A 24725-nucleotide genomic window follows, 5' to 3' on the forward strand; every position below is an offset into this window, starting at 1 on the left:
GGGGTGGGGCTTCTCCCGGCCAATCGGCGGACGCGCCCTCGTTGCCGCTCTATGCCGCTCCGCCCAGGCTCGCTGGTCCCAGAAGGCGCCGGGTTTCCCAAGATGGCGGCCGACGTGTCCGTTACTCACCGGCCCCCGCTGAGCCCGGAGACTGGGGCCGAGGTTGAAGCTGATGATGCCGCAGAGCGCCGGGCACCCGAAGAAGAACTGCCGCCGCTAGATCCAGAGGAGATCCGGAAACGCCTAGAACATACCGAGCGCCAGTTCCGTAACCGCCGCAAGATACTGATCCGGGGCCTCCCGGGGGACGTGACCAACCAGGTATGGGGGGGGGGAAAGAGCGTGGCGGGAAATACCACCGTGCGCGTGCGCGGGGGGAACCGGACGACACCAACCCTGCGCTGCGTTGAGGGGCGTCGGCGGAGAGTCCAAGCGCGGGATCTGTGCGGGATCGGGAGAAACCAAGAGCAGGATTGAGGGGGGGCGGTGATGGAGGGAGAAACCAACTTTGGAGTGAGGGAGGACGTTGCTAGGGGCGACCACGGGCTTGGACGAAACCAAGTTATCTAAGGGGGCAGGGAATGGAAGGGGGCGGGCAACTTTGGCCTTGTTGGGGAATTGTGAATGGGCTGCTATACTAGGGCTGTGGAGGTAGGGATGGCAGGTGGTCCCTCCTCTGGTTGTGTTTTCCCCCACCCCCTCTACCTTGGGGTTGCGGGACCTCGTATCCAGAAGGTTCAGGGTTGGCTAGAGTATGCCTTTCCCTAGCACGCGTTTATCTCCTCTGAGATCCGGAAGTTGTAGTAGCTTGTGGAGTCTTTCTTCCCCCAAAGTCCCTGGATTAATTTGAAAAAAATGGAGTCTCCTGTCCCCAGCTCAAAGACCTGTGGGAAAGGTGGGGCACTGTTCTTTGTCCCCCACCCCCCACTAATATGGCCAGAGGTGCCCTTCTTTTGGGGCCTACATGGGGTAGGGCTTCCCAGTGCTCTTTGGACCCAAGGAGATTGCATCTAGTCTGCCCTGCCCTGCCGCGCCACAGTGGGGGGGGGGGGGGGGGTTCTTTCTCCCTGCTGCTGAAAAATCTCTGCTCTCTGACCCACCTGCACATCTGTCACTGACTCTCCGTGCCCATAGCTAGGCACATGGCTGGTGGGGTCCCAGAAGGGAAGGGGTGTGACTTGGCGACAGACCTAGGTCAGGTGCCACTAAGCATGGTCTAGCTTTTTCTAGAGCGGGTCCTCCTAATGCCTACCATCTCAGCTGAGAGCCCTGTACCTCCTGCAGGGTGCACGGTATGCCTGGCAGTAGCTGGCCCCAGAGCTCGGCCTCGAAGTTGGTTTACAGGAAGGCCAGCCCTGTCGGCAGGAGGGAATTGGGAGGCAGGTGAAGCCATGTAGTGCGGGCTTATTAAGTACACAGGGTCCCCAGTCAGGTACCCCTGGGTGGCATTCCCTCTGCTGCCCCGACCGACTACAGGATTTTGGACACATTCCTTCTCCTCTTTGTGCCTCAGTTCCTTCATCTACAGAATGGGTTAATACCTCATTTGCTGGGGTGTCCTCCTTTGTAAAACGGGTCTGGTAATTGATCTGCCGTCTTAGCTGGTCCACGTGGAGGTGGCACCGGCTTGCGTCCTTCAGCCCCTGGTGACGCCGTATCCTCTGGCTTCTTTCTCCGCAGGAAGTGCACGACCTGCTCAGCGCCTATGAGCTCAAGTACTGTTTTGTGGACAAATACAAAGGGACAGGTTTGTGGGGCGTGTGGGTTGGGCTAGTGGCAAGAGGCAACAGTCCCTAAAGCTGGGAGGGTCCAGGCCCAGTGTTTCCTCTCCTGAACTGCAGGCCCAACACTGTCCCCTAGGCCAGGGCAGGACAGATTGTTGTCCCGGTCTGTCCCTGACAATGCCTTGCAGAGATGTGCTCCAGACTCACCAGCACCTTAGGCACCCATAAGGTTCCAGGCCGTTCCTTCTCCCCGTGTTCTTTATATATATATACACACGTATGTACGTATTTTAGTGTTTATTTACTTTTGAGAGAGTGACAGAGAGAGCACGAGCAGGGGAGGGGCAGAAAGAGAGAGAGAAGGAGACACAGAATCCAAAGCAAGCTCCAGGCTCAGAGCTGTCAGCACAGAGCCGGACACAGGGCTCGAACTCATGAATTGATGGGATTATGACCTGAGCCGAAGTCAGACGCCCAATGGACTGAGCCACCCAGGCGCCCCCCCTTCTCCCAGTGTTCTTAGCTGTCCCTTCTGCCATCTTCACAGTGCCCTGAACACCACACCCGTCATAGCGCTGTCACCCTGGACCATCGTCACCTTCTCACTCACCTGCCTCCTGCATCGAGTGGTTGGTTCCCTGAGAACAGGGAAGGGTGTCGTCAGCCTTGGCACCCTCCCCCCCCCAGCCCCACCCCTCGCATGGGAAGCTCTCCGTGGAGGTCTCTGCCTTAAACCTTCTAGGGCCGTTTTTTGCCATCTGTAAGATGGGTGAGAAGCAGCTGAGGACAGGTCACCCCTTGAGACCCACCTCACAGGCTAGAGTAGTTGTTAAGATCTTGGGCCCTGGAGGCAAATGGACCTGGGTTCAAGTCCCTGAGGCCACAGGCAAGTGATGTGCCCTCCTGAGCCTCAGTTTTCTCCCCAGCAAATTGGGCATGACCTGCTTGAGTTAGCCATGAAGCCACACGCACTAAATACCTGCGGCACCTAGTAGATGCTTAGTAAAATATTGGCAAGGGCAACGCGTCACTATTTACTGAGCGCCTAGTAAGCATGTGCCAGGCATTGAGGATCCGGAAGTTAAGTGAACACTTTCATTCATAAAGTCTTCCAACAATGTTTGTTGAATGTTCTGTCCTGGGCACATATGTCTTGGGGACATAGCTGTTAACGGAGACAGTCTAGTTTTCGAAGAAGGCTGTCATTCAAACCACTGCCAACATGGAGGCGACATGACCATTGGACCAGAAGCCACAGAGCCCTGTGAGAGCACAGGGCTGGGATCTGAAACAGGAGCAGTCAGGGGAGGCTTTGTGGGGGAAGTGATGTTTGCAGGCCGCTTGAAGGGTGGGGTGGGGTTAACCAGGTGACGAAGCATGGAGGTCAGTGTTCCACGCTCAGGGAAAAGCAGGCGCCGAGGCCCAAGGCGGAGTGTGCCCGGCAGAGTCTAGGAAGTAGCAGCAGGAGATGGGAGAGGAGGTCAGCAGGGCCAGTGGGCCAGGCCGCACAGGAGCCCCCGGCCCCTACAATGAGAGACCCCTAGGCATCACTGTGCCACAGTCTCGTTATCCTTTTGGAAAGTTCCCTGTGGCCGCTGGGTGGAGAGAGCAAACCAGGAATGGCAGCGGGGCGGAGGCTGCGGCGGGTGACGGGGGCCTGGATTTGAGAGGTGTTGGTGGCCTGGAAAGGTGGTGAGGGAGGGGTGCAGGGCAGGGTTCTGGGGTTTGCCTGCCTGGGTTCAAGTCCGGGCTCCTCCACTCGGGCACGAGGCGCTGCTCCGGGCATGTTCTCTTGCTGGTGAGATGGTGGTCGTCAGGAGGACCCCAGGGCCGTTCAGGGGCTCCAGCGACCACATGCTTAACCACTCCCACGTGTCACCTGAGTTAGCAGCCTTTAGGACCCAGCCAGGCGCACAGTAGGCTAGCGCTGCTGTGGGTTGGGAGCGGGGATGAGGGGCAGGAAGCAGGCCCCACGGAGGCAGGAGACACGTGTAGCAGTCATCAAGCCTGGCAGCCATTCCGTTCGGCTGGTGCCTGAGATGTCCCGGTTGCTGGGTATCCTGAGGTCACACGCGGAGGCTTACAGGGAGGTGGCGGGCAGCCGCCGGGCAAAGGGGCAGGCCCTCGAAGGCCCCCACTGACCCCACACCCTGCCCCCTCCCGCCGCAGCGTTCGTGACCCTGCTGAACGGGGAGCAGGCCGAGGCTGCCATCAGCGCCTTCCACCAGAGCCGCCTGCGGGAGCGCGAGCTGTCGGTGCAGCTGCAGCCCACGGACGCCCTGCTGTGTGTGGCCAACCTGCCCCCCAGCTTCACGCAGCAGCAGTTCGAGGAGCTGGTGCGGCCCTTCGGCAGCCTGGAGCGCTGCTTTCTGGTCTACAGCGAGCGCACCGGCCACTCCAAGGGCTACGGCTTCGCCGAGTACATGAAGAAGGACTCGGCCGCCCGTGCCAAGTCAGACCTGCTGGGCAGGCCGCTGGGCCCGCGCACCCTCTACGTGCACTGGACAGACGCCGGGCAGCTGACGCCCGTCCTGCTGCACTCCCGCTGCCTCTGTGTCGACCGCCTGCCCCCCGGCTTCAGCGACGTGGACGCCCTGCGCCAGGCACTGTCGGCGGTCCACACGCCCACCTTCTGCCAGGTGAGCCCTGTGCCCGGTGCGGGGGCCAGAGCCCCTCCCAGGGGCCCTTTGAAGTCACCTGCCTTTCCTAATCTCCCGGGTCCCTTTCAGTAAGGCGGTGGCCGTGCCGCTTTGAATGGGGTTCTTGTTCGAATGGCCACGTGGTATAGTGGGTGACAGTCCAGCTAGGAGTCAGATGGCTGGGGTTCAGATCCCTGCACACCCTTTAGCGACTTGCTTAACCTCGGTGGCCTCGGTCCCCCTGTAACACGCAGGTGAGACCACCTTGGTGAGAGCTCGGGGCGAGGCTCGCTTGCCTCTCGCTCTCGTGATGTTGAGACGTTTGTTGAGTGGCTGCTGGCTCCCAGGCCTGGCATGGAGGAGGCAGCTCCAGAGAAACCCACGGGCCGTTTAAGCCTTGAGGTTAGGAAGCCGGGCTTGGTCGGATCCCAGCCCTGCTCTGTGGCCCTGGGCAGGTCACTCACCCTCTCTGAGTCTTGGTTTCCCTCCTCCCTAAGAAAGGATTCGGTGCGCACACATCGAGTTGGCAAAACGGTCCCTGGTTCATTCGAGTCAGGCTTGTCACATGCTTCTGTGTGTGCAGGGCGAGCCCTGGGACAGTCACGGGGGTGGGGAGAGCAGGCCTGTAGTTCTCAGCCTGTAGTGTCACCGCAGAATGCCCAGCAGAGACGTTCCTTCACCCACCGAGCACAGTCCTTGTGATCCCCTCGTCCTCACGCAGCCTGGAGAAGCAGGCGATGTCCCCAGTGTCAGGGGGTGCAAAGAATTCCAGCGGCATGCCGAGGACGGGACAGCCAGGGCGTGACAGGGCCGGGATTGGAGCGCTGTGGCCTGGCCTGGTGGCGGCTGCTGTATGGCTCTGACCCTGGGTCTGTGGCTCTGGGTGGGTCCTGCTTCCCTTGTGTAGAGGGGGTGTTGGGCCCGGGGCCACCGACATTTCTGGACCCGTCTCCTTGCTCCCTTGGCATTTGGTGGGGCTGCTGCCTTCCGCTGGGGTCTTCCCATGTGCTGGGCCCCGGGTGGGGCTCAGGACACAGATGACTTAGCTTGACAGCCACATCCTCTGGGAGGAAGGACAGCAGGGCCATGATCACCTACAAGTTCTCCGTCTGAGCCTCGGGCTCCCCCACCCGGAAGTGGGGCTCACAGTGCCTTGTGATTGGGCTGTAGTGACTGGCCGCTTGTTCCTTCTTCCGCTGACGCAGGTGTCCTGGTTGAATGGAGGGCGGGCCCAGGGGCGTGAGCCATGAAGCCTCGGGTGCCCTTTGACCCCTCTGTTCATCTGTAAGATGGGGCATGTTGGGAGAAGGTGCATCTGGGCCTTGGCCAGAGGTGAAGGTGGAGTGCTCAGTGGAGGTGGGCCGACGGCAGGAGCCACCCGGCCTGGGCATTCAGTGGGTGCACACCTGGGGCACCACCCTCCCCTGTCCCTGTGGGGCATCTTCCTGAATCCCCACAACCACCCTTCGAGGTGGCTTCATTTCCTGGCCCCGCCTTACACACGAAGGAAACAAGGCCCAGGGATGGGCCTGTGCACTGATCTGCCTGCCAGTAAGGTGGGCTGGGAGTCAAGGTCAATCAGCTGACCCCAGGGGACCCACACTCTTACAGTGGGCACCCTCACCATCCAAAAGGCTGGACGCTGAGCCCGGAGTCTGCGGTCCTGGCGGGGGGCGAGTGTTATTTTCCACATAAGAAAGGAGGGGCGTCGGGGGGGGGCTCAGTCGGTTAAGCATCCGACTTTGGCTCAGGTCATGGTCTCACGGTTCGTGGGTTCAAGCCCCATGTCAGGCTCTGTGCTGACAGCTAGCTCAGAGCCTGGAGCCTGTCTTCAGATTCTGTATCTCCCTCTCTCTCTGACCCTCCCCTGCTCACGCTGTCTCTCTCTCTGTCTCTGTCTCTCTGTCTCTCGGAAATAAAAAAAAATTTTTTTAAAGTTAAAAAAAAAAAGGAAAGAAAAGAANCTCTCTCTGTCTCTCGGAAATAAAAAAAAAATTTTTTTAAAGTTAAAAAAAAAAAGGAAAGAAAAGAAAAGAAAAGGGATCCCGTAGCTCATATTAGTGTATGTCATATCTGAATGCCACAGATGCTAATAGAGCAGGTATCTAGGTAAGAAGTCTTTCCTGCTTTATTTTTGTGAACGGGCAGCCCAGTCTTATTTTGAAATTCAGCACGTCCAGAAAGGTCATGGGTGAAGGCTCCCTCTGGCCCCACAGCGCCTTTGCCTGCAGCCCCTGCTCAAACCAGTTTGTTGTGTCTCCTTCCAGGGCGATTTTATCACGCATTTCAAACAGATGTGCATGTGCCCTTGCATTCCCCTTGTCCCTGACCCAGATACTGCCGTGGCTGCTTTGGTTTGTTCTTATGCTCTTTCTTGGGCATATTTTCGTGTTTAGGCACGAGAACTTTCTCATTCCTGTAGAGGCTGCGATAATATTCCATTTCGTGGATTCTGCTGTCTTCTGTGGATGGACACGGTCGAGCCCAATGTGGGGTTTGCACTCACGAACAGTGAGATCATGACCTAAGCCATAACCAGGAGTAGGATGCTTAACCGACTGAGCCACTCAGGCGCCCCAATGTTTACTTATTTTAAAAAGAGAGAGTGCAAGCAGGGAAGAGGCAGGGAGATAGGGAGAGAGAGAATCCCAAGCAGGCCCCATGCCCTCAGCACAGAGCCTGACACAGGACTTGATCCCATGAACCGCGACATCATGATCTGAGTTGAAATCAAAAGTTGGATGCTTAACCGATTGAGCCCCCCAGGCGCCCCGAGCAGCATTGGTTCTTGAGACAGCCGTGGCCACACTGAGGCGGGCAGTCTCCTTGAGGGCATCAGCCTGGCCTCGTCTGATCCCGGTTCCAGCTCTGTGGCCTGAGCAAAAGGACTGCCCTTCTCCGAGCCTCAGTTTCCTCACCTGCTACGTGGGCGTGCTGACGAGGCCTGCCTCCGCGGTGTGGGGAAACAGCTCCTGCGGCACCCAGCCCGTGGGCGTGCAGGGCCCAGTCGGGCGTCCTCCCTCCTGGTAGCCGCCTGCTCTGGGGCAGCACCCGCCCACGATCCCGGCGCCCACAGTGCCCTGAAAACCAAGAGCTTTGCTCCCTGAGTGGGTGGCAGGCTCTGACCTGACCCGACGGGGCCGTCTGTGGCCTTTATCTGTCGTGCTGCAGTTACCTGTGTGTCTGATTTATGAGAGCCCCAGACCCCACTGGGGAAGCAGACATGTGACACACGGCTCATGCTGCCTCCTCCCTTTCTCTGAAAAAAGTCAATCCTGGGACACATCTGGCCTCAGGGTCTGGAGAAGGGGCTGTGGGCCCGAAGGACCAAAGCGCAGCTGTCAAGGGAGGGGGAGAGGCCTCCATCCCGACTGGCCTTGCCAGCCTTGAACCCGAACTTGGAGGCTACGTGCCTCACCCCCAGGCCGTGTGCCCTTCCTGGTCCCTCCGGCCTGAGGCTCATGGTCGACCAGCGCTTCACAGCCACCCGCCTCTCCTACCAGCGCCTCCTCTCCTCAGCTCTGTAGCCCGAGCGAGCCGCCCTGCCCCCCTGAGGGTTCCTGCACCTGGCAACCCCATTCAGGGCCCCAGAGTGGCGCTGACCCGACCCGTGCAGGGTCAGGTCAAGTCCCAGCTTTGCCCTCTCAACAGCAGTGTGACCTTGGGCCTGTTGACCGCTCTGATCCTCAGTTGTCTTCTCTGAAAAATGGGTAGGATGCAGCCTCCTAGGGTCGTCGAGAAGATTCCATGAGCTAATGCAAGAACAGGGTCCTGAAGAATGTAGGGCCAGGAACCCACCCCCCTCTGGGAGGTTTGCTGTCAGGATCTGAGCCCGGTCTCCGTTGTCACTTCACGTGGACGGGGCGGCCACTGTGGCTTGGGCGCTCACGTCTGCCTCCCCCTGTGCCCCACGCCCCTGCCAGCTGGCGTACGGCCAGGACGGGCAGCTGAAGGGCTTCGCCGTGCTGGAGTACGAGACGGCAGAGATGGCCGAAGAGGCGCAGCAGCGGGCCGACGGCCTGGCGCTGGGGGGCAGCCACCTGCGCGTCTCCTTCTGTGCCCCGGGGCCCCCCGGCCGCAGCATGCTGGCGGCGCTTATCGCGGCCCAGGCCACGGTGAGTGTGCGCCGGAGAGGGGTGCCCCCGGAGGGTCCAGTGGGGGGGTGACGGGAGGGGGGGCGAGCCCGCCTCCCTGTGCCCACATGGGGCCCCAAGCCACTCTTCTGTTTCGCTCTGCAGGCCTTCAACCGGGGCAAAGGGCTCCTGCCTGAGCCCAACATCCTTCAGCTGCTCAACAACCTGGGGCCCTCCGCCTCCCTCCAGCTGCTGCTGAACCCTCTGCTCCACGGCAGCGCAGGGGGCAAGCAGGGTAAGGTGGGGCCGGGCAGAGTGGCGGCTGAGGTCCCTATCGCACCCAGCACCCTGGCCTCCCCAGACTGTTTTCCCATCTAGGCTGTAAGGGACTGGGACCCACGAGTGGGGACTGGGCTGAGTGGCGGTCACCGGAGGGAGCTTGTGCCCTGAGCCCCTCCCCGGGGGAGCAGAGCCTCCCACAGTGAGGCAGGGTGGTGGGAGGGAGCCCTCCCTCCCCGCAACAGACTCCCTCTCCTGGACCCGTTTTTGGGGCACGTCCATTGCTTTCCGGGAGCTTCAGACCCGGGCTTGTGCTTCCCCGGGGCAAGCGCCCCCGCCCGTGGCCCGCTTCTCATGCCGCTGGGTCTCCCCCAGGCCTGCTGGGCGCGCCTCCGGCCATGCCGCTGCTCAACGGGCCCGCCCTGTCCACAGCCCTGCTGCAGCTCGCCCTGCAGACCCAGAGTCAGAAGGTACGTGCGTGCCCAGCCCGGGGCCCTGGGCCTCCCCGGCCCTGCCCTCCCCGGCCCCTCATTCCCCCTGTTGGCTTGTGTCAGTGCGGTGATGGGACACCGGGGCGTGTCCGTGGGGCTCAGTACACGGCCTGGTCTGTCGCAGGCACTCAGGACTCAGGAAGGGACTCGGTCTAGGAAAGAAAGTCCAGGCTCCGAGGGGAAGAGTGCAGTCTCGCTCCCACCGCCTCAGTGCACGCACACGGGGGCGCGTACAGACAGAGCACACATAGATAGGTTCAGGCACACCGCGTCCCCACTCTCGGTGCACAGGCGCAGAGACCCGGACACAGGAGGCATGCGCACACGCGTGCAAGCAGACACACCACACACAGACACACATGCCACTGACCTGTCCGGTTTGGTTCGTTGGGGCCAAGTCAGTGACACGGGTGTGTCTGACAGTAACTAATGGGATTAGGGAGTTAGGGGCTCACGCCCCCTGCGGCTAAGAGCGACTGAGTCCACGTGTGGCTGCTGCACACTGTTGGACGCTGTACTTCCGTGGTAATCAGCAGGGGGCTGCGTGTGGGTGTGGGCAGTGTGCCTAGGACTGTCCTTCTGCCCGGGGGATGACAGGCCCTGACACACTGAACACATGGTACACGTCCCCTGGGTCTCCCCAAGGTCTCAGATGGGCCCTGGTAAGCAGGAGGCCCTCTGTCTCCATGGGACAGCTGGGTGGGTGACAGCTGAGAGGTCGCAGATGCTGGCAGATGCCGTGCGTGTCTGCCCGTGATTAGCCGTGGCCTGCGCTCTGGGTGTGCTGGGTGTTGTGACGGTTGAGACCCTGGGCGCCTGCTCTCTGCTACCCAGGCCACCCTGGCCATCCCCAGCTGATTGTGCTCTGTCCGCAGAAGCCTGGGATCCTGGGAGACTCTCCCCTGGGCGCCCTGCAGCCTGGGGCCCAGCCGGCCAACCCCCTCCTCGGGGAGCTGTCTGCAGGTAACACGGACCCCCGCCCCTCCTCATCTTTCTGGGCCCCTTCCCGCTTTCCCTTCCGGAGCCCCTTTCCTCACTGGGCCTGGGCAGATGACCTCCTGTCTCAGGGTCTCAGTGCTCCCATCCATCAGTTGGGCCCCCACCTCCCAGGGTGGCCGTGAGCATCCTGGGAGTTGACGTACTTAGCGGGCTCTGTTCACTGCCCAGCATGTACCTGCTGGTCCTGGTCCAAGCGGAGGCTCGGGGCCCCGAGAAGACGAGTCTAGTATGGTTGGACGCCCACACTGCCTTCTCCCTGCAGGGGGGGCCCTGCCCCCGGAGCTGCCACCCCGGCGAGGGAAGCCACCGCCTCTGCTGCCGCCACTGCTTGGCCCCTCTGGGGGTGACCGGGAAGCCATGGGCCTGGGTCCCCCAGCAGCCCAGCTGACTCCACCACCTGCCCCAGTGGGACTCCGAGGCACAGGCCTTAGAAGCCTCCAGAAAGACAGTGGGCCTCTGCCGCCACCCCCTGGGGTAAGGCTCTGCCCCACATCCGGTACCCTTCTAGGCTCCTGCCCTGTGGGGGGCCGCCCGCCAGGGGCCCTCACGAACCCAGCCCTTCTGCCACAGGTCTCGCTGCTGGGGGAACCCCCAAAGGACTTCCGGATCCCCCTGAATCCCTACCTGAACCTACACAGCCTACTCCCAGCCAGCAACCTGGCGGGTAAGGAGGCTCGGGGCTGGGGAGGCACAGGGAGAAGCCGCCGCCCAGCTGAGGGCCACCTGCCTAACCCCCCAGCCCCCGGAGGTGGTGGCGGAGGTAGTGGCAGCAGCAAAGCCTTCCAGCTCAAGTCCCGCCTGCTCAGCCCTCTCGCCAGCTCCCGCCTGCCCCCCGAACCAGGGCTGCCCGACAGCTATGGTTTCGACTACCCCTCGGTGAGTACTTCGCTGCCATGTGCTCAGCCCTCCCGAGGGCCGCTGCCGTGGCCCCTTGTCCCCTTGAGAGCAAGTCATTCTCCGAACCAGTATTTCTCTGATACTGGCTGCCCGGCAAGCACGAGGGAGACAGCGGGGAATGTGCCAGCCGCGGTCCCTGCCCTGAGTCTCCTGTCTGTTTGTCTCTGCGCATCAGACCTGGTTCCCGTCTGTCTTTCTCTCCCCAGAGGCTTTAGGCTATGCTTCCCCTTCCTGGAGACCAGGCTCAGTGTCCTGTTGATCTCAGTCCTGCTGTCCCTTCCTTGATTCCTGTGTCTGTTGCTGGAGAGCTGCTCCTTCTGTGATCGCAGCCTCCTCTAGGTCTCTAGGTCAGACGTGGCAGCCTGGCTACCGGCAGGCCCCCCGGGGTTAAAAACTTTAACAACTGAAATACACGTCACTGGCAACACACACAGGAGTTCACACAACCCGGATGCCTCGCTGGCCTTGAAGAACTCCAAACACCTGGGCCCATGGGAGCCACATGCCTTCACAGCAGCCATCTCTGGGCCTGGGGTGTCCCCACTCCCGCCAATGGGGTGCACTCTCTGTCTCACTCCAGCTGCCCCACCCTGCAGTTAGAAGTTGCCCCCACACAGTAGAGCGTGCCCCCTTCTTGGACGGGGCCGACTTCCCCGGTAACAGCTGTGCCGTGGGGCTCAGCGGGGGGTGAGGCTGGTGGACTCCAATCCAGCGTGCTTCTCCCACTCTCATGCAGGACGTGGGACCTCGGCGGCTCTTCTCCCACCCCCGGGAGCCAGCTCTGGGGCCTCATGGACCCAGCCGACACAAAGTAAGAGCTGCCCCGTCCAGCTCATCTCCTGGGTGTATCAGTTAGCCTGTGCTGCCTGACAAGCAGCCCCACCACTTTGTGGCTTAGAACAGCGAACATTTTATTTCTCACCATTCTTCCTGGCGGCAGGTGGGTGGGTCTCTGTAGTTACGTGACACATGACCGTCACATGACAGCACAGCTGGGGCTCAGCAGTCTGCAGGTGTTTTAATCACATACCTTGCAGCAGAGGCCTCAGCTGGGATGATTTATCTGCTGCTCATGGAGCCCGTCCTCCAGCAGGCCACCCCTGTGTGCTGTTCTGCATGTGGTGGCGGTTCTGGGGTTCCCCAAGGAAGGAAGGGCAGGCCCCTCTGCCTTTACAGTCATGCTGCCGTCCTATTGGCCAAAGCTAGTCACATAACAAAGCCCAGTGTCATTTGGGAGGGTCTGCAAAAAGGGGTTGGATTCTTCAATAATCCGTCTCACTCAGCCTGGCCCCCTCTCTACAGATGTCCCCCCCGCCTAGTGGCTTTGGTGAACGGAGCAGCGGGGGCGGCGGGGGGCCCCTCTCCCACTTCTATTCGGGCTCGCCCACTTCCTACTTCACCAGTGGCCTGCAGGCTGGCCTCAAGCAGAGCCACCTTAACAAGGTGAGGAGCCTCCCCAGCTGAGGACAGGTCCCCAGGGACAGGCAGGATGCAGGAGGCCTGTGACCTTTGGTGCCTAGGCCAAGACTGGGGTGGTGACAGTCAGGGCTCAGCTTTGTGAGGGCCGGCCTGAAACAAGCTGTCCTCCCCACACCTGTGGGGCTTGCGCCTGGTGTCGCCCGGCCTTCCTGGCCCCTCTCACTCCCTCTCCCGGAGCCCGCGGTGTGGCCGACAGTAACCCCAGTAGATAGATGAGCAGACAGGCTCGGAGAAAAGCAGTCATCCTCTCCCGGTCTCCCAGCTAACGAGTGGCAGAGGCGGGATCTGAGCCTGAAAGCCCCTGCCTTTGCCCTGGGGGCTGCTTCCTCTCCCACTGCATCTGTCTCCCGTGTCTCCTAGGCGGTCGGCTCCTCTCCACTGGGCTCTGGGGAAGGGCTCCTGGGCCTCGGCCCTGGGCCCAATGGCCACAGCCACCTGTTGAAGGTACGGGGCTGGGGAGGGGCAGCGGGGGCATGCCGGGCTGGGGAGCAGTGGCCGCCAGACGGCCCCTGACCTGCCATCCCCTCCCCTCTGTCTCCAGACTCCGCTGGGTGGCCAGAAGCGCAGCTTTGCCCACCTGCTGCCCTCACCCGAGCCCAGCCCGGAAGGCAGCTACGTTGGCCAGCACTCCCAGGGCCTCGGCGGCCACTACGCAGACTCCTACCTGAAGCGCAAGAGGATTTTCTAAGGGGCCAGTGCCAGAGATGCTCAAGGGCCTGCACCAAATCGCTTTTGGGTTTTCTGGTGTTCTGTTTGTGTCTCTCCCCCCCACCCCAACCCCCCCATAATAGAAAACTCTCTGAAAGACTTTGGTGACCAACCAGCCGGAACCCAAGGAGTGTGGGGGAGTCTGGGGGGCCCTGTGCACCTCTGGCCTGCTCCCAGCATGGAAACTACAGCCTTAAGAGAGAGGGGCCCTGGCCAGCTCTCTCCCCCGTCCCCTGCATCCGCCTGTGTCTGTCTCTCTGGGAGTCCTCTCCTGCCTCGTCACTCCTGCATCTTGGCCTCTCGAGTGCCTTGGAGGTTCCCCTGACCTCCCGTGAGGGTCAGAGACTGTCCCCCTTTTTTAACTTTGACAATTGACTTTTGTTTCCTTTTCTAATTTGTATTATTTTTTAAACAATCCAGGACGACCCCCAGCTCTGATTCCTTCAAGGTCCAGCATGTCTGGGCCTTCATTCCACACTTCCGGTTTGAGATGGCTCAGCCCTTTTCCCGTCACACCTGCTGCAGGCATGGCTGTGTCCTGTCCCTGCCTGCCTCCTCTGGCCTGCATTCCAGCTCGGGGCCCCCAGCCTCCTGCCGCACTTCCCTCGCCTTCTGATGCCTTAAAGCCGGGTCCCAGGCCCTGCGGTCAGAGCCTCTTAGATGCCGAGCTCCGGAAGCTTGACTCAGGACCAAATGGCTCTGGCCTGGGGATTGGGCCCCTCTACCGAGTCCCCACTCTGGGGACAGTAAAAGGCCAAAGCCTTGGTTTTGGCAGACCAACCCCATCATCCCTCCTGCCCAGGCCTAGGGGCAGAGACCGGTTTTCTCTGCCAGCTTAAGCCAGTCCTGCTGTCAAGTCTGTGGGAGTCGGGTATTGTGCATCTCACTGAGCCTCTGCTGTCTCCNGCCCAGTGTGAGTCCACCAAGTTCAGGCAGATGAGCTCTGCCCCTTGCCCACCAGCAGGACCTGTGGGCCTGAGGAGGTCCTGGGCCCTCCCCCTGGCGGCTGGGCCACCAGCTTCTCTCCCCTGACTCTGTGGGGGGCCGGGGTCCACATCCACTCCAGGGGGGTGTCGTCTCTCCAATCCTCTCACAGACTTTTCCTTTGCTGAATTAAAGTTTGTAAGTAAATGGTTTTAAAGAAAGCAGAGCTGGCTGGTTCTTGGGACAAACGGTGGGCCGGGGGTGCGAGGTCAAGGGTGGCCCCGCAGGTCTTTAGTGTGGGTGAGCCAGCCTGGCCCCCCCCCTGCTCTGGCGGATCCTTCCTGGAGGCCCTCCTTTCACAAGCCCCGCACAATCGGCCGGGCTTGTATTCGGGCAATTACGGGCGCATCGGTCGCGTGGCTGCCACTGGGCATGCCCAGCCCCGGGTCACGTGACATCTGTCATGGCCGCCTCCGTGGCCCGGGGAGGCGTGAGTGCCAGGCTTCTGCTGCGGGCGGCCAGGCGAGCCTGGTGGAGCCGGCCTGCAGGCTCCTGGGGGTCTGGGGAGGCGGCGGCGCCAGCGACAGCCAGAAGATTCCGAGCGACAGGTACGTGGGGCGCCTCGGGGGCTGGCGTCAATCCGTCGGACGCCCGCAAGGCGCCGCGGGGCCGCTCACGAACCGTGTTTTTCAGGCTCGCGCCCGGCGGGGGAGGAGGAAGCCGGCGGCCCCGAGCGGCCCGGGGACGGGGGAGNGGGGGGCAGGCCCCCCATTCTTTATCTCGTGAGGTTCCTCCGGTCCCCACCTTGCCCTGCGGCCTCACCTTTGTCCTATTCCCCCGGATGTCAGCCCCCGCCCCCCCATCCTAGATTCCACCTGGCCACTGCGTCCGTCGTCAAGTTTGGCATCTGCACCTCGTCTGTCCCCAGGGTGAACGTGGTGTTCGTAGACCGGTCAGGCCAACGGATTCCGGTGAGCGGCAGAGTGGGGGACAATGTTCTCCACTTGGCCCAGCGCCATGGAGTGGACCTGGAAGGTGGGAGCCCGGCACAGGGAATTGGGGAGGTCCTTGTCTCTTGTTTAAAAAGACCCGCAAATCAGATACGGTTCTCCATTACCTAACGCTCCCATGGCTTCCCATCAAACATGGTTAAAATCCAGACTCCTTCCCAACGTCTCAAACTCTGACCAGCTTTAAACCTCTTCACTCGCTCAGCAGTTATTTGTTGAGCACCCATTAGAGGTTCTTTTTTTTTTTTTTTTTTTTAATGTTTTATTTCTGAGAGAGGTAGAGAGACAGCGTGAGCAGGGGAGGGTCAGAGAGAGAGGGAGACACAGAATCCAAAACAGGCTCCAGGCTCTGAGCTGTCAGCACAGAGCCTGACACGGGGCTCAAACCCATGAACCGTGAGATCATGGCCTGAGCCGAAGTCGACGCTTAACCGACTGAGCCACCCAAGCGCCCCTCATTAGAGGTTCTTTAAACCGCTCCCCTCTGGGAGCTTGCATTCTCTTCCTCCTTCTCTCTAGTCTAGACTCACTGGCTTTCTTGCTATTCCTCAAACAAAAAGCCCAGTTTGTTCCTGCCTCAGGGCTTTTGCACTCATGGCTCCAGACATCTGAAGTCCTTTCCCACCAGATCTTCTGGCACCATCTCATCCTTCAGGTCTCAATGTAAATGTCACCTTTCTGACAATCTCATCGCCTCAGCCCAGCTAAAGTCCCCATCCCCAGTCACTCTGTCATCTCCATGTGCTTTATGGCCTCGTTGCTTTCTTTCCATTTCTTCGCCTGTCCTCAGAATGAGACCAGAAACCCTCTTTGCCACTTATCGGTTGCCTGTCATGCTATTTAGATGGAACAGGTATTAAATCAATGTCTGTTGAATGAAAGAAAGAGCAGACATTACCTTAAGCGTGTTAAATACCTATTGACTGATCAGATCTTCATGGCAACGTTATGTGATACGGTAGATGATCTCATTTTATAGGTGAAAAAACTGAGGGTTAAGTTGACACGGTCTAAGGTCAAGTAAGTGGCAAAACTAGATGTCAAGCCAGCTTATTTTTTAATTTATGTTTGTTTATTTTTGAGAGAGAGACAGAGAGCAAGCAGGGGAGGAGCAGAGAGAGAGAGAGACAGAATCTGAAGCAGGCTCTGGGCTCCGAGCTGTCAGCACAGGGCCCGACACGGGGCTCGAACCCACAAACTGTGAGATCATGACCTGAGCCGAAGTCAGACGCCCAACCGCCGGAGCCACCCCGGCGCCCCAAAAGCCAGCTTATTTTAGCCCCTAATCTGTGCTGCTCTTCTGTGCACATTGAATACCTACTGTGCGCCAGGCAGCAGTGTATAAAACAGACAAGGTCCCTGTTGTTTCACACCAGTTCCAGCCTAACGGGGACAATGATCTCACGAGTAAACATGTAATTATATCACGAGCAGCTGGAGAGGTCGGTCTCAAGCAAAAATGTACCGGGTTATTGGTTGGGTGAACAGAATACAGAGCCTGAAATATTGAATCATTACAGGGGGCAGAGATACTGCGGGGCTGGGCCTGGCAGGCCTACCTCAAGTTCTGTTCTGGAATCCAATCACCAGGAGTTCAGGACAGAGATTGGAACGTTGAGTTTGAGAGGCAAGTGGCCTCTGGTCAAATTTTGCCTGTTACCAGCTGTGGGACCCTGAGCAAGGGTCCTTAACGTCTCTCAATCTCTGTTTCCTCCCCTGTAAAATGGGATCTCGACTTACTGTCTCACTGGGTTGCTCTGGAGACTTCCACAGATCCCGTAAGTAGTGCCTAACACCTGGCACACAGTTAATGCACAGTGACAGGTCGGGACCTTTACATTAGATCATCTCTATCTCACGAGGTGGGGATGCTAACGAGGTGGGAAACAGGGCCGAGGAAGAGCTCCCTGGGGCCTTTTCCCCCAGGAGATGGGGAGGTGGGCTAAGTCACCAGGGCCCCCAGCGAGGTTCTTTGGGTCAGCTTCATCTTCATTGTCCAACGTGTCAGGAAGAGAGAATTCCGTCCCGTTCACTTAGAACACGTGTCTCTTGAGCATCCACAGCACGCCAGCCTCAGTGCCAAGTGCAAAGAGAGGAGGCCAGGATGGCGGAGCATAGGTGAACCCAGGGATCAGATGGTAGTTTTGGATTGCGGTAAATTCCATAAAGAAATTAGAGTCGCCAAGGCGAGGGGGGAGGATAATAAATAGGAGGTGGGGGGACTGGAAGACAGTGGAGTTGAATCCCTGAAGCCAAGAAGGATCGAATCACGGAAAGAGCAGAGAGAAGAGCACTTCAGGGCAAGGGCACAGCAAGTGCAGAGGTCCTGTGGTGGGGACGAGCTTGACATGTTGGAGTTGACCAGGGGGCCCAGTGTGGCTGATGTGGAATGAGTGAGGGATCGGGAGGATCTCAAGGACTGGTTTTATTCTGGCTCTGAGAACCCTTTGGAGGGGCGCCTGGGCGGCTCAGTCAGTTAAGTGTTTGACTCTTGGTTTCAGCTCAGGTCACGATCTCACGGTTCGTGGGTTTGAGCCCTGCATCGGGGTCTGTGCTGACAGTGCAGGGCCTGCTTGGGATTCTCTCCCTCTCCCCTGCTCGCTCGCTCTCTCTCTCCAAATAAACTATAATTTTTTAGGGGCACCTGGGTGGCTCAGTCGGTTGAGCATCTGACTTCGGCTCAGGTCATGATCTCACGGTTTGTGGGTTCGAGCCTCGCGTCGGGCTCTGTGCTGACAGCCAGCTCAGAGCCTGGAGCCTGCTTCGGATTCTGTGTCTCCCTCCCTCTCTGACCTTCCCCTGCTCACACTGTCTGTCTGTGTGTCTCTCTCAAAAAAATAAAACATTTTTAAAAAATAAACTATAATTTTTTAATGTTTATATCAGAGAGATAAATAAATGAACTTAAATAAATAAATAAACTTAGAAAGAAAACCCCAGAAAGTTTTAGGCCAGGAGGGATGTTTTCCCCACGCACAGTTCCCAGTGATCAATCCAAAAGTTGGGAATGTGTCCAGGGAAAAGCAGGAAACCCCAGCTTCTACATCCTGCAGCCCTTATGTTGTGGTCCCTTCTCCTGCCACACTAGGTGTTGAGTGAGCTGGTCCCATCCTTAGGAGCAACGGGGAGATGGGAACCCATTTGCCCAGCATGGCAGCCGGGTCCCAGCAGGGGCTTACAGGCTACAGGGACCCTGCCCGACCTTTCACCTCTCGGCTACACGGAAGTCAAGTCCGTGTTCCTCCAGGGTGCCATGCACGCGGCGCGGGCCCCAGCCTCCTGGGGGGAGGGGAAGTCCTAGGGAGATGGGACACCCAGCCATCCCTTGGCAGGCTTATCCGCAGTTAGGGAACAGCTAACCGAGCAAATGACAGGGTGGAGCGTCCACGCGGTGTGTGCCCAGAGGACGGAGTGAGGAGGTCGCCCGGTGAAACACAGGGCCTCTTCTTCGTGTCTTGGACTGAAGGCACCTACCTGACCGTGTCCCTCACTGTCACTTCCCCACTTGTTGCCCCCAGGGGCCTGCGAGGCTTCCCTGGCCTGTTCTACCTGCCACGTATACGTGAGCGAGGACCACCTGGACCTGCTGCCTCCTCCTGACGAGAGGTGAGCGGGGCGCCCCCCGCCCCCCAGGCCTGAGCCGTGGGGCCGCGGAGTCTGCGTGCCTGCTGTGCGGGGCCATCCTCCTCCCGCCGCCCACCGCTTTCCTCCCCCTCGCACCCCGCCCTTGCGGCCATTTCCCCTGGGTTTGGGCAGCCTGCTCCGCCCTGCCCTTCGGGGCGTCCTTGCTAGGCATCCTGCCCCCCCCCAGCCCCCACCCCCGCTGACCCTGTTCTTGCCCCAGGGAGGACGACATGCTGGACATGGCCCCCCTTCTTCAGGAGAACTCCCGGCTGGGCTGCCAAATCGTGCTGACTCCCGAGCTGGAAGGGGCCGAGTTCAGGCTGCCGAAGATCACCAGGAACTTCTACGTGGACGGCCATGTCCCCAAGCCCCACTGACGCGGGCAGCCGGGGCCATCCCGGACACCCGTGGCCCTCGGGGCCAGGACTGGAAGAGTAGCCGAGCTGCCAGCCCGGCCCAGAGCGTGGACAGGCCCGAGAGAGATGTCGGGAGCGACCAGAAGTCCAAAGCCCCTGCTTCAGAGAGATCCCGTGTCCAGGCTCTGGTTGGGGTCCACCAGCCCCTGCTGGGGGAGCCGCCGCCAAACCCACTAGAATCAGTGGGTGGATAGGGTGGAATCTGACAATAAAACTGGCTCACAGAGACCTCCAGCATCTTGAGTGTCCTTGGGTGTGGGGAGGGGGGCCGGAGGAGGGCAGGCCTGGGGTCTATGGCTGCATCTTCTATACCTGGACCCCCAACCCTCCCCTCTCATAGCAGCGATTGGGCAGCGGGGGTGGGGGGGGCCGCTGAGGTAAAGACCTGGAGCCTCCCTGGAGGAGAGGGCGTGGGAGCCCGAGCACACGTGGGTCGGCGTGGCAAGGCCCCGCCCCCGCAGCCGCGGAGGGATTTGGAGGGGTCCGAGCTGGCCCCGGCGGGGTGCGAAGTCCACCTGAGCAGGGTCGCCCGAGTGGCACCGAGGCTGGCCCGAGGCGCTCGCAACCGGGTGCCGATCACCGGCCATCACGGATCGCCGCCGCCGGCTAGAGGCGCCCGCGCCCGGCGCGGCCCGCTCCACTCAGGTGGGGCTCGTCGAGTGGGCCCGGAGGGGGCGGGGCCGGGCGCGATCAGGGAAGCGGGGCTGGGGCGCAATGGAGGCCCGGTCAGCCCCGGACTTCTCTAAGCTCCAAGAGCTGCTGGCGTCGCCGTGTCTGGACCCTAAGCCGTCCCCGGCGCCCCCTCTTCAGCAGACACCAAGGACCCCAGGATGCCCCAGACCCAATGGCAGGTGCGTTAAGGAGCGGCCCCTTCCCCAAAGCCGACCCAGTGGTCAAGGGTCAGGCCCTGCGGTTCCTGGGGTTATCTAGCGGTCACGGTGTTAGTTACTGGTACTCAGAAAGAAGTTCTGGTCCCCAGGGATAGTTGGGGTCATATGGGGGTCAGAGGCCACGCAATCCCCTTAGCCTGTGGCTCTGAGGACTACACAGGTGCTGCCCACACTGTCCCTTGTCCCCAGGTCCTTCTGGCCTGCACGCCAGGACTCCGTGTCTGCCCTGCGTCTTCTCCAAGAAACAGCAGAGGGGCTGGTCCAGCGCCCTGCCCAGGACACCCAAACCCTGGGGGCTTCCCGGGAGCTGAAGCCCTTGGGGTCTCTGGGACCCTCGCCTCTAGCAAGGGAGACCGAGAACATGCTGACCCCAACCAACCAGCAGTGCTGCAGCTGGGGGCCCCCTGAAGCTCCCCCGGCCCCCTCAGCCCTACCCCAGAGGAGGCCCCGGAAGCAGTCAAAGCCCCACCGGGGCGCTGAGAAAGTGGATCCCCGGTTTGAGGGGGTGACCCTGAAATTTCAAATAAAGCCGGATTCCAGCCTACAGATCCTAGCCAGCTACAGGTAGGGGCTGGCCAGAGGAGGGCGCCCTTTTCGCAAGTTCTAGTGATAATGGTGGGGGCAGGGCCCTCCGGGCATCTCCTCACAGGCGCCCACACCAGCCCTACTTTACAAATAGCTCATCTCTGAGCGAGACCTCAGGCTGGTGCCGGTCCCAGCCCTGCTGCTCTGATGCAGCAACGTCCTGGTCTGAGCATAGGTCCTCTTTTTTACTTTTTTTCCATGTTTATTCATTTTTGAGAGAGAGAGCGCGTGAGCAGGGAAGGGGCAGAGAGAGAGGGAGACACAGAATCCGAAGCAGGCTCCAGGCTCTGAAATGTCAGCACAGAGCCCGACATGGGGCTCGAACTCGTGAACCGTGAGATGGTGACCTGAACCGAAGTCAGTGAGCATAGGTCCTCTTTATGAGATGGGCCTGACCATCCCGAGGGCCGCCGCTACGGTTATTTTTTTCAGTAATGTTAATGACTGCCGTGTGTCACGAACAACAATAAGAGGTAACAGGCAGCACTTGATGTGTACGGGCTCGGTGAAGCCTTGTGAATCCCATTTTACAGATTTGGAAACTGAGGTGCAGAGGATAAGCTCACTTGTCCAGGGTCACGCAGTGAGGACTTGGGAGAAATGGGGTCTCAAACTGGCAGGCCGGCCCCAGGCTCCCTACCTCTTCCTATGATCATCATCATCATCATTATTACTAATGAGGGGCAAGGCCAGGCCTTTGAAACATCAGATGCCTCCTTGGGGGATGCTTGATACCCTGACAGTGACTTGTCCTTGAGGGGCGCTGCCCACGACGAGGTACAGATCCCCCACTGCTAACTCCTATCTGTTCTCCAGCCTGGCCTGCGGTAGCCGCTCCCAGGGTCCCTCCACAGGCCCTGCGGGGGGCCCTGAGGCCAGCTCAGGAGGCAGCGAGGCCCTGGGTGAGTCCTGGAGACTTGAAAGCTATAAATATCTGCGGGGGGGAGGGGGGGAAGCAATTTCCCATCCTCTGTCTTTCTTCCCGTCCTGCTACCCCATTTAGAACCATCCAGAAGGAGTCATGGTGCACCTCCCTCCACTCGAGCTGAGTCACCCCCACCCCCAGTTTCCTCCTCTGTTTAGCTTTGCCATCTGTCTCCTTTCCTGGCTTTCCCTCTGCCTTAGATCTGGTAATACCCGGGGCTGGCCCGGAGCCGGGTTGGGGGGGGGGCCCTCCCAGAGACTCCAGCAACATGCCCCACCTGCACAGGCCTCCTGAGCCCAGACTCTTGGCGCCTCTGCCCCTCACCCTGACCTCTGCCCCCTCAGGGCCCCGATGCTGTGCCTCCTGTAGGACCCAGAGGACCCCTCTCTGGCGAGATGCTGAAGACGGGACCCCGCTCTGCAATGCGTGTGGTATCAGGTCCTCAGGACGGAGGGGGGAGCGCGGGTGCCTAGCCAGTGTGGGGTGCTGGGAAGGAAAACACCGCCGGGGAGAGTGGTTCCCTTGCGGTAGTTTCTGGGCCCCTGCTGCGTCCTGATCTTGGTGTCTTATACCCTCCCCACCCCCAGGTACAAGAAATATGGCACCCGCTGCTCCAGCTGCTGGCTGGTCCCCAGGAAGAATGTCCAGCCCAAGAAGTCATGTGGCAGATGCGGGGTGTCCCTGGGCCCCCACCAAGGCCCAGCTCAGGAAGGGTAAGTCCTTCCGCACCTAGCCGGGCCCATCCGGACTCAGTTTCTCCAGGGAGGAGATGGGCCGAAGCCCTGCTGGGAGGAGTGGGGGAAAAAGCTGGCATCTTCGGTGGCCCAGCCTGACTCTTCTCTGCCCCCTCCCATTCAGGGATCCCAGGTGGAAGACCCAGGCCTCAGGCTCCAGAGCCCCAGTCTCGGGGGGCCACTGTCCCCCATCTTGGCCCCTGGTCCAATCAGGCTTGGCTGGGCCTCTTCTCAGAAAATGCCCTCAGCAGTGACGCTCAGGTTGTTAACAGCAATAACAATAAAGAACAAAACTACTCTGAGAAAGAGCACTGTGACTAGGAACCGTCTTGGGCACTCTCCCCCCCTCCCCCACACCCCCGGGGCATATGGGGGCGAGTGTTTTCTCATTTGGGTTCTGAGGGACTTGCACAGCCATCTACATAGGCACCAGCCCGCCCTGCGGGGAATTAGCCACCTTCACCACAGCGCCCCATACAGGGCGGCGACAGCCACCACATGCACAGACCACACAAGTAGACGGACACAGGACACACATATGGGGCACCTGTCTGGCTCAGCCAATGGAGTGTGCGACTCTTGAACTTGGGGTCGTGGGTTCAAGCCCCCCACGCTGGGTGTAGAGATTACTTAAAAAATAAGATCTTAAAAAGAGAGACAGGGGCACCGCCTGGGCGGCTCAGTCGATTGGGCGTCTGACTTCAGCTCAGTTCAGGTCATGACCTCACAGTTTGTGGGTTCCAGCCCCACATCCGGCTTTAGCCCCATAGGAGCCTGCTTCAGATTCTCTGCCTCCCTCTCTCTGCCCCTCCCCCGCTCACTCTCTCTCTTTCTCTCACAAAAACAAACATAAAAAAGACAAGACAGATACATGTGCGTGGGCTGACACACTCACACTCACACAAGACACACGGACAAACTCCCGTGTGCTGACACGAGACACACAGACCGCACACTGAGGTCACACATCTGCTGACAGACACAGGTGTCCACAGACGCCAGACACACACGTCAACACACAGGAAGTACACATAGATGACACACATGGGCACACAGCGATGTATGCACCGCAGGCCCTTTACCCGTCCGCTCCACCCCTGCCTGCAGAATGTCACCTCCCTGCGTCTCGAGGCCTACCAGTCCCTGCTGGGTCCCCCGTTCCTCTTTCAAGATCCCTTCCGCCCCACCAAAGTGTGTCCCTAGCCTGAAGCCAAAAGCCACATGGGAGAGGAGGGCCCTGGCCAGACCTCAGCCCTGTCACTGTCACCGGGACACACAGGACACCAGTGCTCACTGGGAGGATGGGTGGGATGCAGCCAGGGTGGGGGTGCCCCCCCCCCGACAGTGAGTGAGGCCCTGCCTGGTCACATACTCCAGGAGGGTGAAACCCCCTTTGCCTCTCCTGGGTGAGCCTGCGGGGAAGGCCTGGCCTGGATTCCTGTGCCCTGGGCCCCCTGACCCCTGGGCCCCACTGTTCCTCAGCTCCGAACACGCCCCCCAGCCTGGGTCCCCGTAGCTGCTACCTTCTCATTACTGGGGGGGAGGGGCTCAGCCCCACACCACAAATTCAGAGAAGCCTTCCTTGACACCCAGTCTAAAACAGACACCCGATTCCCATGCTACATCGGGCTCTAGTTCAGCTCCCTACTAGTCTCCCTCTTAGAACCTACCAGAATTTAAAAAAAAAAAAAAAAAAGAACCTACCAGAATTTCCAAGTTTCTACCACTCTGGAGTTATTTCATTCCCGTTCATCTCTCCACCTGGACCGTGATTTCAGAGGTCCAAGGCCACATCTCTGTCCCTGACCATGACAGGCCACCCCAGTGCCCAGAATGTAGTTCCATGGGGATTCACACTTGAACACACAGAGGTCTCAGACTGTGTGTGAGCTCAGTCTTTTTTCCCCACCTATTCGGCGTTTATGGACCAGCTCCTATGTGCCAGGCCCCAATGGGGTCACTATATGGTGAGCGGAACAAAGATCCCTGCTCTAGTGAAGCCAAAATTCGAACGTGACAGGAAACAAATATTCAATTAAATATCCAATAAGTCACGATTGGTGGTACAGAGAAAATAAATTATGTAAGGAGATAGGAGTTGGGGGGGGGGGTACTTTAGTGACGGTCCTCACTCACAAGGCCTCTCTGGCATCTGTGTAGAGGCCCCTAGGAACTAGCTGCGGGACTTGGAGATGAAGACAGTCCAGGTAGAGTGGATGGCAAAAGCAAAGGCCCTGCGGCAGGCCTGACCTTGTGGGACCCCAAGGCCGGTGGGAGTGGAGAGAGGCGCTTAAGGGGGTGTGTGTGACAGTAGAGGCTGCACCATGA

The 24725-nt window shown here is 59.8% G+C and overlaps 3 protein-coding genes across 5 annotated transcripts; all 3 read left to right on the forward strand.

The window, feature by feature from the left end:
- Positions 1–79: 79 nt before the first annotated feature.
- RAVER1 (ribonucleoprotein, PTB binding 1) lies at positions 80–14194 on the forward strand. Of its 3 annotated transcripts, XM_077767932.1 has the most exons (14): positions 80–321; positions 1681–1747; positions 3894–4363; positions 8287–8478; positions 8602–8731; positions 9091–9185; positions 10082–10169; positions 10468–10679; positions 10776–10869; positions 10945–11081; positions 11839–11913; positions 12405–12545; positions 12942–13025; positions 13123–14194. In XM_077767932.1, the coding sequence occupies exons 1-14, from the start codon at positions 103–105 to the stop codon at positions 13267–13269; spliced, it is 2151 nt and encodes a 716-aa protein (XP_077624058.1). In that variant the 5' UTR covers positions 80–102; the 3' UTR covers positions 13270–14194. The 3 variants fall into 3 exon arrangements, with proteins under 3 accessions (XP_077624058.1, XP_077624057.1, XP_077624059.1); XM_077767931.1 differs by having other exon boundaries at positions 10776–11081; XM_077767933.1 differs by lacking the exon at positions 11839–11913 and having other exon boundaries at positions 10776–11081.
- Positions 14195–14618: 424 nt separating this feature from the next.
- On the forward strand, positions 14619–19491 carry FDX2 (ferredoxin 2). The gene is made up of 5 exons (XM_077767934.1): positions 14619–14821; positions 14907–14958; positions 15139–15248; positions 18742–18829; positions 19068–19491. The coding sequence occupies exons 1-5, from the start codon at positions 14677–14679 to the stop codon at positions 19222–19224; spliced, it is 552 nt and encodes a 183-aa protein (XP_077624060.1). The 5' UTR covers positions 14619–14676; the 3' UTR covers positions 19225–19491.
- Positions 19492–19977: 486 nt separating this feature from the next.
- On the forward strand, positions 19978–23600 carry ZGLP1 (zinc finger GATA like protein 1). The gene is made up of 7 exons (XM_077767977.1): positions 19978–20114; positions 20304–20717; positions 21555–21640; positions 22008–22101; positions 22251–22376; positions 22522–22600; positions 23505–23600. The coding sequence occupies exons 1-7, from the start codon at positions 19978–19980 to the stop codon at positions 23598–23600; spliced, it is 1032 nt and encodes a 343-aa protein (XP_077624103.1).
- Positions 23601–24725: the final 1125 nt, after the last annotated feature.

This window comes from Crocuta crocuta, unplaced genomic scaffold (genome assembly GCF_008692635.1).
Source record: "Crocuta crocuta isolate KB4526 unplaced genomic scaffold, BGI_CrCroc_1.0 scaffold115, whole genome shotgun sequence".
In the NCBI taxonomy this organism is placed as follows: domain Eukaryota; kingdom Metazoa; phylum Chordata; class Mammalia; order Carnivora; family Hyaenidae; genus Crocuta; species Crocuta crocuta.

Coding starts and splice junctions, on each gene's coding strand:
- RAVER1 (XM_077767931.1), top strand. CDS start 103: ATGGCGGCCGACGTGTCCGTTACTCACCGGCCCCCGCTGAGCCCGGAG. Junction 9,186..10,081: donor TGCAGACCCAGAGTCAGAAG/GTACGTGCGTGC, acceptor CTCTGTCCGCAG/AAGCCTGGGATCCTGGGAGA. Junction 10,170..10,467: donor CCTCGGGGAGCTGTCTGCAG/GTAACACGGACC, acceptor TTCTCCCTGCAG/GGGGGGCCCTGCCCCCGGAG.
- ZGLP1 (XM_077767977.1), top strand. CDS start 19,978: ATGGAGGCCCGGTCAGCCCCGGACTTCTCTAAGCTCCAAGAGCTGCTG. Junction 21,641..22,007: donor AGGAGGCAGCGAGGCCCTGG/GTGAGTCCTGGA, acceptor CTGCCCCCTCAG/GGCCCCGATGCTGTGCCTCC. Junction 22,601..23,504: donor GTCCCCCATCTTGGCCCCTG/GTCCAATCAGGC, acceptor CCCTGCCTGCAG/AATGTCACCTCCCTGCGTCT.
- FDX2 (XM_077767934.1), top strand. CDS start 14,677: ATGGCCGCCTCCGTGGCCCGGGGAGGCGTGAGTGCCAGGCTTCTGCTG. Junction 14,822..14,906: donor CAGAAGATTCCGAGCGACAG/GTACGTGGGGCG, acceptor CGTGTTTTTCAG/GCTCGCGCCCGGCGGGGGAG. Junction 18,830..19,067: donor CTGCCTCCTCCTGACGAGAG/GTGAGCGGGGCG, acceptor TTCTTGCCCCAG/GGAGGACGACATGCTGGACA.